The 13,912-nt window shown below is 37.9% G+C and overlaps 1 protein-coding gene across 1 annotated transcript in view; it reads left to right on the top strand.

Annotated features, from left to right (window-relative positions):
* LOC110213527 (PKHD1 ciliary IPT domain containing fibrocystin/polyductin) overlaps positions 1-13,072 on the top strand; it is an 84,255-nt gene extending 71,183 nt beyond the window's left edge. Inside the window, exons 22-23 of the mRNA XM_078155658.1 lie at positions 2,310-2,529; positions 12,909-13,072. Coding sequence (XP_078011784.1) covers positions 2,310-2,529; positions 12,909-13,065 — 377 coding nt within the window. The 3' untranslated portion in view covers positions 13,066-13,072. The remainder of the gene's footprint in view (positions 1-2,309; positions 2,530-12,908) is intronic.
* Positions 13,073-13,912: the final 840 nt, after the last annotated feature.

A 13,912-nucleotide genomic window follows, 5' to 3' on the forward strand; every position in this document is an offset into this window, starting at 1 on the left:
AACAGGGTTAAGTGACTTGCCCAGGGTCACACAGGTAATAAGTGTCTGGGCTGAATTTGAACTCAAGAAGATGAGTCTTCCTGATTCCAGGCCCAGCACTGTGACGTCTAGCTGTCCTTTGATGCCCAGAACTGATTACAAAATTTTGTATGTGCTCAGATCAAGGCAAAGTGTAGAGAGACTTCCCTCTCATTCTGGACAGTATATGCCTCTATTCATTCAGCATAAGATCCAATGAGAGTTTTGGTTTCCATATTGAGCAGTTGATATGATATTGAATGTCTAGTCCATTAGGACTCCTACTTCTTTAAAAAAGAAATTATTGCCTGGCCATAGCCCACCCTATACTCCCATCTTATTGTGTTCTCACGCAGTTATATTTTTGAATGCAAGTGTAGAATTTACCTTGTTCCTTAATATGCATCAAATAATGTATCAAATTTATATAGCATAATGTCCCAATGTTCTAACCTGATTTTGTCATGCAATGCACTAGCTATCCCTTCTAGTTTCATTTCAGCCACTAATTGGATAAGTATGCCATTTATTTCTTTATCTAAGTTATTGATGAAAATTTTAACAGAATGCAGATAAGTACAGATCTCTCATGCACTCTATTAGCTTCCTCCCTCCAGGTTGACATCAGTGCATTAATCACTATGCTTTGTGTCTGGTCTTTCAACCAGTTCGAAATCCACCCAACAATATTGTCAAGTATTTGAGTATGTGGACCCCTTCGTAATGTCAAAATATTTTGTGGACCTTTACATGATAGCAATTATACTGTTTGCATATGTTGTTTAAGAAAAATAAGTGATTTGATATGAACTTCCTGAAATAACTCCCTTGTCCCCCTATCCTCACCCTTTACCCTACTTGCCTTATATTCCCAGTAGTCTGCAGTCTTAGACTTGAGAACTATAGATGTATCCGACATTTATCCATTTTGTTCATAAGATTGTTGTGAGGCTTTGTCAAATGTCTTGCTGAAATCCAGATATACTATGTCCCCAACATAGCATTCCCTTAATCTATGAGGCCAACATACAGAAGATGAGATTAGCCTGCCATGACCCATTCTTGATCAGTTCATTTCAGCTCTTAATGATCACTGTTTCCCTTTCTAAATGCTTATAAGAGGATCCTTTGATAATGTTACAGAATTTTTTCAGGATTCGAACTCAAGTTCCCTTGGCCATAATTTGATGAATCTCTATTTTTTTTTGTCTTTTTGAAAACCAAGGTAACATTTCCCTGTGTCTAGTCCCAAGAATTACTTTTCTATATGAGATACTGTTTAATTATTGGATAAGATGCTTACTTTGGTTAACTCTGGGGACTAGACCATGATAAGAAATGAAGTTTAGCCACAATTGATTGATAGATTGTTGAATATTAGTAATTGGAGTGTTCTGGGTATGTGGGAACCATGGCAATCCCCTGGGAAATACATACTCATAGGGTGCATTTGCTGTTTGTACTTTGTCCGTGGTCCTCATTGTATGCAAAATACCATAGAAATAGCTATTGTCTTGCCAAAACCATATGTCTTTCTCATGGTTATGCTTTCCTCTCCTTTTTGACACAAAAACCATCACCGAAATCTGTCCCCTTACCCTCACAGATGAAAGAGGATTCAGATTACGTCAATACTGCCATAATCATTCTTCCCCCTTACTAGACAACTAGACAAAGTTGTGGTTATGGCAGATACTTAACTGCTTTTGACTCCTGTCTTTAAAGTTATCAGATCATTCACTCATAAGATCATAGATTTAGAATTGTTAGAGTTGGTCCTGCTGTTGCAAGTTTCTCCCTCCCCCCCATCCATTCTCCAATCAACTGCCAAAGTGATTTTTCTAAAGTGGAAGTCTAGCCATATCACAACTCTCCCTCCCCTTCTTGGTCTTGCCCAATAAATTCCAGTGGACCCCTGTCACCTCTAGAACCAAGTATAAAGGTTTCTCTCTGGTATTTAAAGGTCTTTATAATCTGGTTTCTTCTTACCTTTCCAATTTTCTTATACTTTAGTCCTCTGCACACAATTATTCAACTGTACTAGGCAACTTGATGTTCTTAAAACAAGATGTTTCATCTCCCATCTTCCTCCTTCCTGCCTTCCTTCCTTCCTTCCTTCCTTCCTTCCTTCCTTCCTTCCTTCCTTCCTCTTCCTTCCTTCCTTCCTTCCTTTCCCTATTTCCAGAATGGTCAAGTGAGCTTAAGCATTGGTAAAAGTTCTGATACATCAAAATGAATTTGAAGCTTCAATTTAGCTCTCTTGGTATTTTTTTGTCCACTCTTCTCTGCAGCCTCCTTGGCTTTTCTGTGCAACCTAAGGCCCTTGGAGGAAAACTGTGAAGCCACCAATGCTACCTACATCCAGTGTGAATTGACTGTCACCATGGGGACCAGCAGTCTGTTAAGATCTTGGTCTTATATCTACATGTGTGAAGAAAGTCCTTGGTGTACCTTAACTCTGGACCATCAGGTAGACTCACCCCTGGAATTATTCTCTGGACTCTTCATGAGGTAATAAAATCCTGGCCCACCATCCAAATGTTCAAATGCTCTCTCTATCTCTGTCTCTCCCTTTTCCTTTAATTATGACATAAGTGGGGATTAGGAACTGCAGGATAGGAGGGATAACCCTAGATGTTTCAGTATTCCAGATCTAATGGGTACTTGAGTAGCCCATGTTTCAGATGGTCCAGAAGGTGGCATTCCACTGTGAATTCCATCCAGTCTGGATATCAAAGCATCTCCTGTCTTTTTCAAGTGCTCAGGAGAACATCTGAAAAATCCACCCAGTAAACAGTCTGCTTTGTTCTCTCTTAGATTTTAATATTTATCTTCCTATCCAAAGCAACATCTGGTGAATGCCAATGGGGAAAAAGATTAGACATTATGAAAAACAGAAGGGTTTCCCCCCCTTTTCCCGTTTCTTTTCTTTCCAAACAGATTCATGCATTTTAAAAAAGAATAAGTCACAGAGAAATCCAGCAGATTGTACAGTGTTTATTCAAAGGAATGGGGAAGCACAGGCAAAATTACTGTAGATTTAGAATTTGGAAATCATAAGCTTATGTGGATTTACTTTTTTTTTAACCTCCAAAGAACAAATACTGGCTGAAACTTCCCAGGTTCTCTCCCCAAACTCATTTTTTACCTCAAATAAGTGGGGAAAACAGCAAGACAACATGGGGTGCTCTGAGATTGCCTTGGTTTTTAGAAGAAAAAAAAGATCATGTTTAACTCCTTTTTCAAACACTGCCATGTTTCAAAGCTTCTCTCTCTCTCTCTCTCTCTCTCTCTCTCTCTCTCTCTCTCTCTCTCTCTCTCTCTCCCTCCCTCCCTCTCATCACATGATGCTGCATCCTTTTTTGTTCCCTATAGCTTTTAGGCATAAACTGCTCTTTTGCCTACCTAGCTGCAATGGCTGTCTTTGATCATTTAATGGAGGTTTTATTTGCAGATTAGAAAATGAAATCAAAACAAAACAAACCAAGCAAATCACATTGAATCAAAGGGAAAAATAACCATTGAATTTCAGGAGCCTGACTTCTTCATGCTCTAAGACAGTCTGGATTCTGTGGGAAGCTATTCTTCTTTCCATAGAATGTAAGCTCTTTTATAGCTATAAGTTGCGGTACTACCTGGGACAATTGAACCTGCTAGGTGGTGCAGTGGATAGAATACCAGCCCTGGAGTCAGGAGGACCTGAGTTCAAATCCGGTGTCAGACAGTTAGTAGCTGTGTGAACTTGTTTGCCTCAGTTTCCTCATCTGTAAAATGAGCTAGAGAAGGAAATGGCAAACCACTCCAGTATCTGCCAAGAAAGCCCCAAATGAGGTCAGGAAGAGTTGGACATGACTGAAATGACTCAACAACAATAAAAACCCCTCCGCCTTAACTTAGGTTCTTGCCTCCCAGTGCCTGTTTTAAGAATGTTACTTCAATTTTTGAAGTGAATTTGTGTCTGTTTATTTGATTGGGGTTATAGTCAAGAATTTGTCTTTTTAACCACTCAAAGGTAAGGAGTGGTTGCAAATACCCACTTGATTAGTAGCAAAGGAACCGTGGTAGTAAATAGCTTATCTAAAAAGAATAGCTTGCATTTACATAGGGTTTTAAAGAGGGAAGAGTATTAGGCTTGGAATCAGGAAGACTCTTCTTTCAGAGTTCAAATCTGCCTCAGGCACTTACTACCTGCGTGACCCTGGGTAACTCACTTAACCCTATTTGCCTTGGTTTCCTTATCAGTAAAATGAGCTGGAAAAAGAAATGGCAAACCACTCCAGTATCTTTGCCAAGAAAACCCCAAATCGGGTGACAAAGAGTCGGGCACAACTAAAAAATGACTGAACAACAACAGGAAACTCCAAGTATCATTTGTATTATACCCATCAATAAGTGTTGCCTCCTTTACTTTCCTTTGCATAAGTGCCATCTTCTAATTCAATAAGCATGTATTTGTATTTGATTTTCTATACAAATTCTGTTTACCCCAAACAAGCTTCTTGAGGTCAACGACTGGGGTGTGTGTGTGTGTGTGTGTGTGTGTGTGTCTTTGTCCCCAGCACCTGTCTGGAACATAGTAGGCACTTAATAAATACTTGTGAAATTCAATTGAATTGGATCTGCTAATGTTTTTCATATTCTTTCACCTTGTGGCAAACAAGCTGTGAGTCCCCATCTCCACCTGAGATACAGATTTGTATGAAATCCATAGAAAAGAAAAATCTAACTGCAGAGTAGAATATAGTAAATTTCTTTAGGGTTTCCTAAAGTGATTAATAATTTCCATTAGTCTTGATGTCTAATTCCCTTTAGGTTCTGACTTAAGTATGTGGACATCTGCTTCTTTTCATGGCTGTTTTAACTCATTTCAGTGCTATTATTTAAGGGTTGTTCATGGTTAAAATGGCAGAACTAGAAAAGACCTTAGAGATTATTTAGACTGGGATGGCAAACCTGTGGCCTTGAGGCCATCCGTGGCCTCAAAGGCACAGCTACCCACCCCTGATTCTAGTCTAATACCGTAATTTTGCAAAGGAGGAAACTGAGTCTCAGAGCTGCAAAGTGTTTTTGCTCAAGGTCTCACAGAGAATAAGTACCAGAACTGGAATTCAACTCTGGTTCTTTCACACTAAATTTATCACCCTTTTTGAGAAGCATGCTATTTCTTATAGTGAGGGCGAGGGTGCATCTGACTAGACAGCTGAAGGTCAGAAAACAGATTAAGCCCAGAAATACAATAACCTCCTCATAAGAGAATTGAAGTGGAGGTTGCCAGTTGGGGTAACATCATTGCACCATGAAGAAATACCCCTTTCCTACAGGGTCCCACATAGTCCATCCTACACTTATAATGATGTTCTATAACTAACATACTTTGTTGTTAGGGTAATTAAGCTCCATAAAGGTACTGTTGTTGTTGTTCAATCATATCTGATTCTCTGTGACCCCCTTTGGGGATTTCTTGGTAAAGATACTGGAGTGGCTTGCCATTTCTTTCTCCAGCTCATTTTACAGGTGAGGAAACTGAGGCAAATGAGATTAAGTGACTTGCCCAAGGTTACACAGCTAGTAAGTATCTGAGGCCAAATTTGAACTCAGGTCTTCTTGGCTCCAGGCCCAGCACTCTATCCACCACACTACCTAGCTATCTTTATTTCACAGGAATACAAAGACAAAAGTGAAATCACTCCTATAGTCCTTACCCCAAAGGAACTTACATTCTTTTGGGAGGTCTTATTATCTTACCATTGCCATTTCTTTCAAATGAAACCTCACTATTCTCCATAGCCACTACTTTAATTTAGGTTTCCACTTTTTTCTCTCCTGCCCTATTGTATGAGCTTCCAAAGTGATTTCTTCCTTTCTAGTCAATCCTCATTCCTGTCTTTTGTACAGATGAAAAATTACTATTCTGGTCATCTCTACTCTCCTATATTTGCCCTCTGTTCCTGTCAAAACTCAAAAATATCTTCCTTCAAAATACTCTGTCCTTTCCAAGGTCTGTTTTTGTTAATGCTCTTTCTTCTGCCTGTAATGCTGTCCATCCATTTGTACTTATAGGGTCATAGAATTGTAGATTTAAAGCTAGAAAGGGACCTTAGAAGTCATCTAGTCCAATCTCCTCATTTTATAAGACAAGAAAATGAAACAAAGAGGCTAACAGATTTGCCTATAGTCACAATCCCAGTTCTTTCTGACCCCCAAGTTCCTCAGTTTATCTACTCTGCTATGCTGCATCTCATCTATCGCTGAAGACCTATCTTAAATTGTACTTTCTTAGGATGTCTTTCCCTAGTTAATTGTGTTAACTCTTTCCTATGAATCCCCATTGAGCTTTGTATATCCCTTAAGACAATTGCCAACCTCTGTCTGGAATCATCTGGATGGTTGTTTTATCCCCTTCATTAGATTATAAGCTATCAGATGGCAGCGACTGTGCCTTACTCATCTGTTCTGAAAAGCCATCAGAGCTTCTTACACACGGTATACGTTTCATACGAACTGTAAAATGTAATGGAAATATTTGTTAAATGCATGATTTCCTTAAGACCTAACCAATCTAGTGACAAGAACACGGTGTAGGAGTCAGGAAGTCAGTTGCTAGACACCTACCTATCATTAACTAGGTAAGGTCACTTAATTTCTCTTCATCTCAGTCCAAGGATTAATATGAGTCCTGCCTAACTCTTAGGATAGCTGTGGGAATAGCTAAAATTTATTATATATATATAGTGATTTAAGTGTCTGAGGTAGGATTTGAGCCTAGGTCTTCTTGATTGCAATTCCAGCATTCTATCTACTATATCAAATGAAGCAATAAAAGTACAAAAACTACAAATCATTATAAAAATATCAAGTGGTATATTTTCAGACCCTAGGTCTGTGCTATTTTATATTACAGCTTTTAAATATTATAATTAAATATTACTACAAAATTTTTTTAAAAGACATATCAAATGAGATATTAGATGGATGCAAGATTAACACAAATATGTAAGAAGAATGTCAGATCAATAATAATTCTGATAATTATTCTACTAAATTTTTTTGTGTGCTTCAAGTTTTGCAAAGTGCTTTTTTGTATGACCTCAGGCTTATAAAACATAAAAAAGGAATAGATATATATGCTAGTTGAGGAAGATTATGTAGCATTAACTGATGAAAATGAAGCAGGAGGACTCCTTTAATATGACTTGAATCTCCACCAAGAAGAATGATTTCCAAACTATTAAGAGAGTTTGATTAAAATGGAATGGATGCTAAAGAGACAGCTGCCTCCCTCCTTCCTTCCTTCCTTCTTTCCTTCCTTTTTTTTTCTTTCATTGTTGGGCTGGTGGATCAGGAGAGTTATATAGACATATTTTGACTATATTGTAGCAACATATTTGACAAAGTATCTCATGTTATTCTTTTTGAAAAGATGGAGGAATGTTGGTTGACCAATAGTACAATGAACTGGATTCATAACTTGCTGAATGGCTGGACTCTATTCCGTTAGTGAATGATTTTATGTCAGCTTGGAAGGCAGTCTTCAGTGGAGTGCCTCAGGGATTTGTTCTTGGCTCTTTGTTGATTCATTTTTTTTCCCAGTGACTTTGATAACATGGATGTTATACTTATCCAATTCACACATGACCCAAAGCTCGGAGGGATAGCTAACCCAGTGGATGGCCAAGATCCAAAAACATCTCGACAGGCTAGAATACTGGGTTCAACAAGATCTTAAAAGATGAAATTTTATTAGAATAAATATAAACTCTTGCCTAGGTTCAAAATAATTGACTCCACAAGTATAAGCATAATAGTGGTTTGTCTGAAAAAGATCTGGGGGTTTTAGTGGATTGTAAGTTCAATATGAATCAATGATATGCTATGGCAAACAAAAGGGCTAATGCAATCTTGGACTGCATTGAGAGAAGCATAACTTCTAGGAATAAGGAGGGATGGTTATTGTACTCTTTACTTGCCAGGCTACAGTTTAGGAAGGACTTTATTAAGGTAGGTAAAGCCTGGAGGAGGGCAACCAGAATGATGAAGAGTCTCAAGGGGACTGGTTTAAAGAACTGGGTATGTTTAGCCTAGACAAAGCTCAGCAGGAACATATAACTCTCTTTAAATATTTGAAAAACTATCATATGGAAGAAAGATTAGACTTGTTCTATTTGTTCCCAGATTGCAGAGCCAGGAGCAGTGAATGAAAGTTGATGTAGGGGGGTTCATGTTTACATCTAGAAAATTAACTGTACAGATATGGTCAAGGATTACTAGCGCTTTGTGTGGAAATGGTGTGAGTTTTTAAGTTGATCCTAACTGACTCTTATTTGAGCCTATTAATAATGGAATGTAGCTGTGAAAAAAAAAACCAGCCAAAAACTGATGCAATCTTAGGGTGCATTAATAAAAGTATTATGTCCAAAATAACAAAAGGGAATATACTGCCATAATGCATATGGCATTCAGTTCTGTTCATCAGATTCTAGGACAAGATGGAGCTAGGCTGAGGAAGACAACCAGGGTATTATTGATGTAATGTCTTATGAAGAACTGAGGATGTTTAGCTGGAAAAGAGAAGAATAAATGGTAAGGAAAGGGAGAGAGACACATAAGAGCCACCTTCAAATATTTGAAAGAGAAAACCAAGAACTGAAGACCTGCTATGTGGAAGAGAAAGAAGACTTAATTTCTATGTTTCAGAGGTCGCGGTCATGACCAATATTTGGTCATTTAGCTGAGGGATGCAAATTTCATTTTAGTTCTAAGTGGTAAAGTCCCCATCACTTGAAATGTTTAAGCCAACTTGGGAATTTTATAGAAGACTTTTTTCTTTGGATGGATGGTTTTGGGACTAGATGACAAGATTCTATGATTTAAAGCATCTTTACTTCATGTGTTTTCTAAGATTGCATTTTTTATTCTCTTTTCTTCTTGTGTGCACCTCTCAAGGGACTAAAACTGAGATCCTATATACTTCCTTTTCCTTACTCCCTGGCATAATTCCTGCTGAATATATGGAGTGAAAGTCTGCAGGAAAATGATGCTCAGACCAGGCCTTTTTTTCCTTAATTTTTTTTCTAATTGATGTCTCTTGTTTTTATATCATATTTTCTGAATATCTCTCTTCTCTCTCTCTCTCTCTCTCTCTCTCTCTCTCTCTCTCTCTCTCTCTCTCTCTTCTCTCTCTCTCTCTCTCTCTCTCTCTCTTCTCTTTTGTAAGCCATCCCATGCAACAAAGATTAGAAAAGAGGGGAAAAATACTGCTACAAAACTAATCAATACCAAGAAGCAGCTAGGTGGCAAAGTAGATAAGAGCACTAGACTTAGAGTCAGGAAGAATTGAATTCAAGTATGCCTTCAGATACTTACTTAATAGTTGTATGACCTTGGGCAAGCCACTTAATCCCTGTCTACCTCAGTTTCTTAACTGTAAAATGGGAACAATAATAGTACCTACTACCAGGGTTTTTGTATGGATTGAATGAGACAATATTTGTAAAACATTTAATACAATGGGCACGTAGTAGGTACTTATTCTCTCCTCTCCCCCCATAGTGCCCCAACTCTGTTTGCCATGAAAGCAGGGAAAGATATTTTCTTTTTTTAAGGGCTAATGTTGGTCATTATAATGATACAATGTTTAGTTTTAGTTTTTAATCCTTTTTATTTTTGTTGTTATAGTCATTGTGTATATTGTTTTACCATATCTGCTTGCTTCATTCTGCATCAGTTTATGTCTTCCTATGCATTTCTGAATGCTTGTTAGTTATATATTCTTGTGCTGCAATAATTCACATGCATTACACAATTTGTTTAGCCATTTGTTAAATGGTTGCTATCTAATTTGTTTCTGATGTTTTGCTGGGCCACAAAAGGTGCAGTGATGACATTTTCTTTTTTTGAGCTGGGTCTGTGATATTGTTGGTTTAGAGAATCCTTGATAAGTAAACTTTCTGCCAGTGAAGATTATCAGCTGCACTGAAGCTAAAAATCTCAGAGAAGAGGTTGCAGTGAACATCTTGGTATCTTTTGGACTTTTTGTTTTCTGTCTTTGACCTCCTTGAAATATATGCCAAACAATTGTCTGGAGGGTATGGACAATTTAGTCACTTTAAAAAAAATTGCTTTCTAGTATGTGTGGACCTGTTTACGATTCCATCAAGAGTATAATGTCTTGTTGCTTTGTTCCTTCAACCTTTCCAATATTGACAGTTTCCATCTTTTATTAGCCTGGCCAATTTTCTTGGCATTAGGCAAATCCTGAAGATTGTTTTGATTTGGATTTCTTTTGTTATTAGTTATTTGGAATAATTTCATATGGTTGTTTAGAACAGAGGTGTCTGCAAAATCTCCTAAGTGGGTTTGAACCAGATTTAAATGTAATTGGGAACTATTTAACAAAAATAAATAAAAATACAATACAGCATAGATAATGTTAATTTGCTAAGTCAGTATTAGGCCCATAAGGAACTATTTCTATTTGATTTTTATACCAGTGGTTTAGAATATTACAGATTTATTTATTTTCATTTAAAATTTTTTTTGCATGTGTAATCGTGGAAAACACATTTCCGTATTAGTCATGTTGTGAAAGAAGACATACCAAAAGAAAAAAAAGACCAATGAAAAAAATAAATTGAAAAATAGTATACTTTGATCTGCATTCAGATTCCATCAGTTCTTTCTCTAGATGTGGGCAGCATTTTTCAGAAGATTGATTTGGAAAGGACTTTAGGAGCCATTGAGTCTGTTCCCATCCCCTCCTCCAACATTGTGTAGATAAGGAAACTGAGTCACAGAGTGGTTAAATGACTTGTTCAGAGCCATGTAACAAGTAAGTATCTATGGTAGGATTTGAACTCAGGTCCTCTAAGTCCAGTGCCCTGTTTGCTGTTCTTTTGAAAACTATTTGCCCATTCATATCTTTTGATTACATATCCATTGGAAAATGAGCTAGGCCTCTTTCAGCATCAAGTTCACTTTGAAATGTTAGGCAGGCTTAAAGACTCTTCGGTTCTGAACTCCCAAATGCTTGCTTGTATAATGTTTGATTGAAAGAAACGTTTTTGACATTGATTAAAAAGAGATACTATGGTTTAGTAGGATTCTGTGTTCTTGAGCAGAAGATTATTCACTGGCTGCTTCTGGTCCTCCTGGGGGTTCTATTGTCTGCCAGGCTTAGAATTTGAGGAGTGGAAAGAACTTTATAGTCCAGCCCTCTGTATGAATCCCCTCTCCAATATCTGTGAGTGGTTTGCTAACCTTCCCTCTATAGGTAGTGTCCTCCCAACAACCTTGTATGTACTTTGTATTTAATCTGTATATACTCAGTATGTATTTGTCCTTCTACTTGTTAATGATGTCTCCCCCAAAAGAATGTAAGCTGTTCTAATGATGATTATTTCATTTGTGCACTTGGCACAATATTTGGTACATTTGTTGTTGTTCAGTTATGTCCAGCTCTATATGACCCCATGGACTGTTTTTTTTGGCAAAGATACTGGAATGGTTTGCCATTTCCTTCACCAGTGTGTCCCCATTTTATAGATGAGAAACTGATGAAGGGTTAAGTGACTTGCCTAGGGTCACACAGGTAGTAAGTGTTTGAGGCTGGATTTGAACTCAGATCTTCCTGACTCTATCCCCAGTGCTCTATCCACTACACCACCTAGATGGCTATGTTTAGTACATAGGAACTTAATAAGTATATGTTGGTTGATGGATTGCTGGACTTTTGCTGGAACACTTTCAGTGACAGGTAACTCACTACCTAACATTTGACTAGGTACTTCAAAGATTATTGCAGAAGGAGTTAAAAGACCTGGACACTAGCTCTGGTTCTGCCACTAAGTAGTTGTATGACCCTAAGCAAGTCACAAAATCTCTGTAGGCCTCAATTTCCTCCTTGTAAAAAGTGGGGATGAAATTTAATAATAGCTACAGAAGTGACTTGAAAATATGAAATATGATGCAAATGTCAAGTATGATGATGGTGATATGCTTATCAATCATATAAATAATCTGTGAGTTAGTTATACCAATGCCCACAGCCAGGATTAAGCTTGAGAGAAGATCACAGCTATTGGGTATAATACCCTTAAAAACTCCCCTCCTAACCTGTCTCCAATATGTCCAAGTGTTTTGTTTTTCTAAGTAAAGCTGTCAGGCCCCCTATCTTTCATTTTCCATCTTCTGAATTCTCTGTTCAGTGCAAGAGGGGCTTTTAGAGCCAGTGGCTGGGAGTATAACTGGCACATATATCGAATCTCCTTAGTCTGGGCTGTTAAGTAAGTTTAATTAATTTACTAAGTTAATGTTCCACTCCTAGCAACAGAGACTCATTGCCATCAGCTGGGGAGAGGGAATTGAAAGCCTAAATGAGCTCATTTTTTCACAGTTGGAATTAGGGACCAGTTAGCCAGTTGTGTGGGTTTTCCAATTTCTCCCTCTGCCCTGGGGGGGATAAAGGCTATTCACTCCCCCAATGCTAAGTGTGAGTAAGAGCGGGAAGAGAGAAGGGGGAAAGAGAAAAATCTCTCCCCGGTGTTTGTTTCCGTCTTCAAAACAGGCTGTGTCATCCCTGCTTTGCTTGTTCGTTTGGAGTGGGAGAAAGACGATTTTTTTTTTTTTTGCTAATGTTCCTAATAGATTTGGAAAAGAGCAAAGCCTTAGTGAAAGATATTTACCGCATATATTTTCATTGCAGGGGTTGCAGATAAAGGGAAAACAAATAAACAATAAAAGAATGGAAACAAAATTACAGAAATTTGCAAAACTTGACAAATGGTGGCCTGTAGTTGCCACAAGCTAATGGCTTGCAATGATTAATAAGAGTAAAAATAATTGCATTTCATTAAGATTGATGACACCCCATTTAACCTCCCCTCTCATTTCAGCCCTAAAGTGGAAAGAGATGAAGTTCTCATCTATAATAGCTCCTGTAACATTACCATGGAAACTGAGGCAGAGATGGAGTGTGAGGCACCTAATCAGCCATTTACCGCCAAGATTACCGAGATACAGAAAAACTGGGGCCAGAACACTCAGGTATAATCAAATCTTTTTTACAGACTGATCCAAACAGCTCAAAATTAAATTTGTAATATTGTGTACATTAAAAAAACAATTTAGTCTGAATGGTAGCAATATATAATATTAAATGCTTTCAAACTTCGACTAGTGGTTTTAATGCAAAACATCTGCATTCATGGTTAACTATGGTTAATCATATATTTTTTCAAATATAAACGAGGGCTGCCTGGACTCTTATAGAAAATAAAAGTCTATACAGATAATCTTTATAGCATTTGTCCCATTTTCTGGGTGGATATTTTAAAATGAACTCTTTATGTCCCCTTCCAGCCCCACTCTCCAATAAATGTCAAATGATTTGGCCAGTCCCTTTTGCTTGGAAGGATTCCAAATCATTTTAGCTATCCTCAGTATGACAGGAGAGCAACCACTTACTGCTGGGCATATGTCATCTGGTACATCTCTGCTCTGTAGGGAGCAGATTAGAAACTTGGGCTTAACAGATCATTGTAGTGAAACTAGAACTGAAAAGAACCCTAGGATCATCTGGCCACAACCGCCTTTCCCCCATTTCCACCCCCATCTCAGCTCAGGAATATTAGGACCCTGTGAACCAGCCTCTCTGAATGGTTTTAGTCTCAGAGACTCCCAGTGAGTAAGCTTTCCCAACTTCTCTAAGGAATTCCCTGGAGTTGAAACTAGACAATATAATTGGTTTTAGGAGGATGATCCTTCAATATCTCTTTTGGACCCCTCTTTCTTTCATAGTCCAGTTCTTATTTGAAAAGGGAAAAGGATGACCCCTCCTCCATCTGAATTTCTGGCTGGCTAAGGTAGATAAAAACCAGACTCTTCATTTCCCCCCAAG

The sequence above is a fragment of the Phascolarctos cinereus genome, unplaced genomic scaffold, assembly GCF_003287225.1.
Source record: "Phascolarctos cinereus isolate Bilbo 61053 unplaced genomic scaffold, phaCin_HiC Scaffold_5;HRSCAF=322, whole genome shotgun sequence".
NCBI classification, from domain to species: Eukaryota; Metazoa; Chordata; class Mammalia; order Diprotodontia; family Phascolarctidae; genus Phascolarctos; species Phascolarctos cinereus.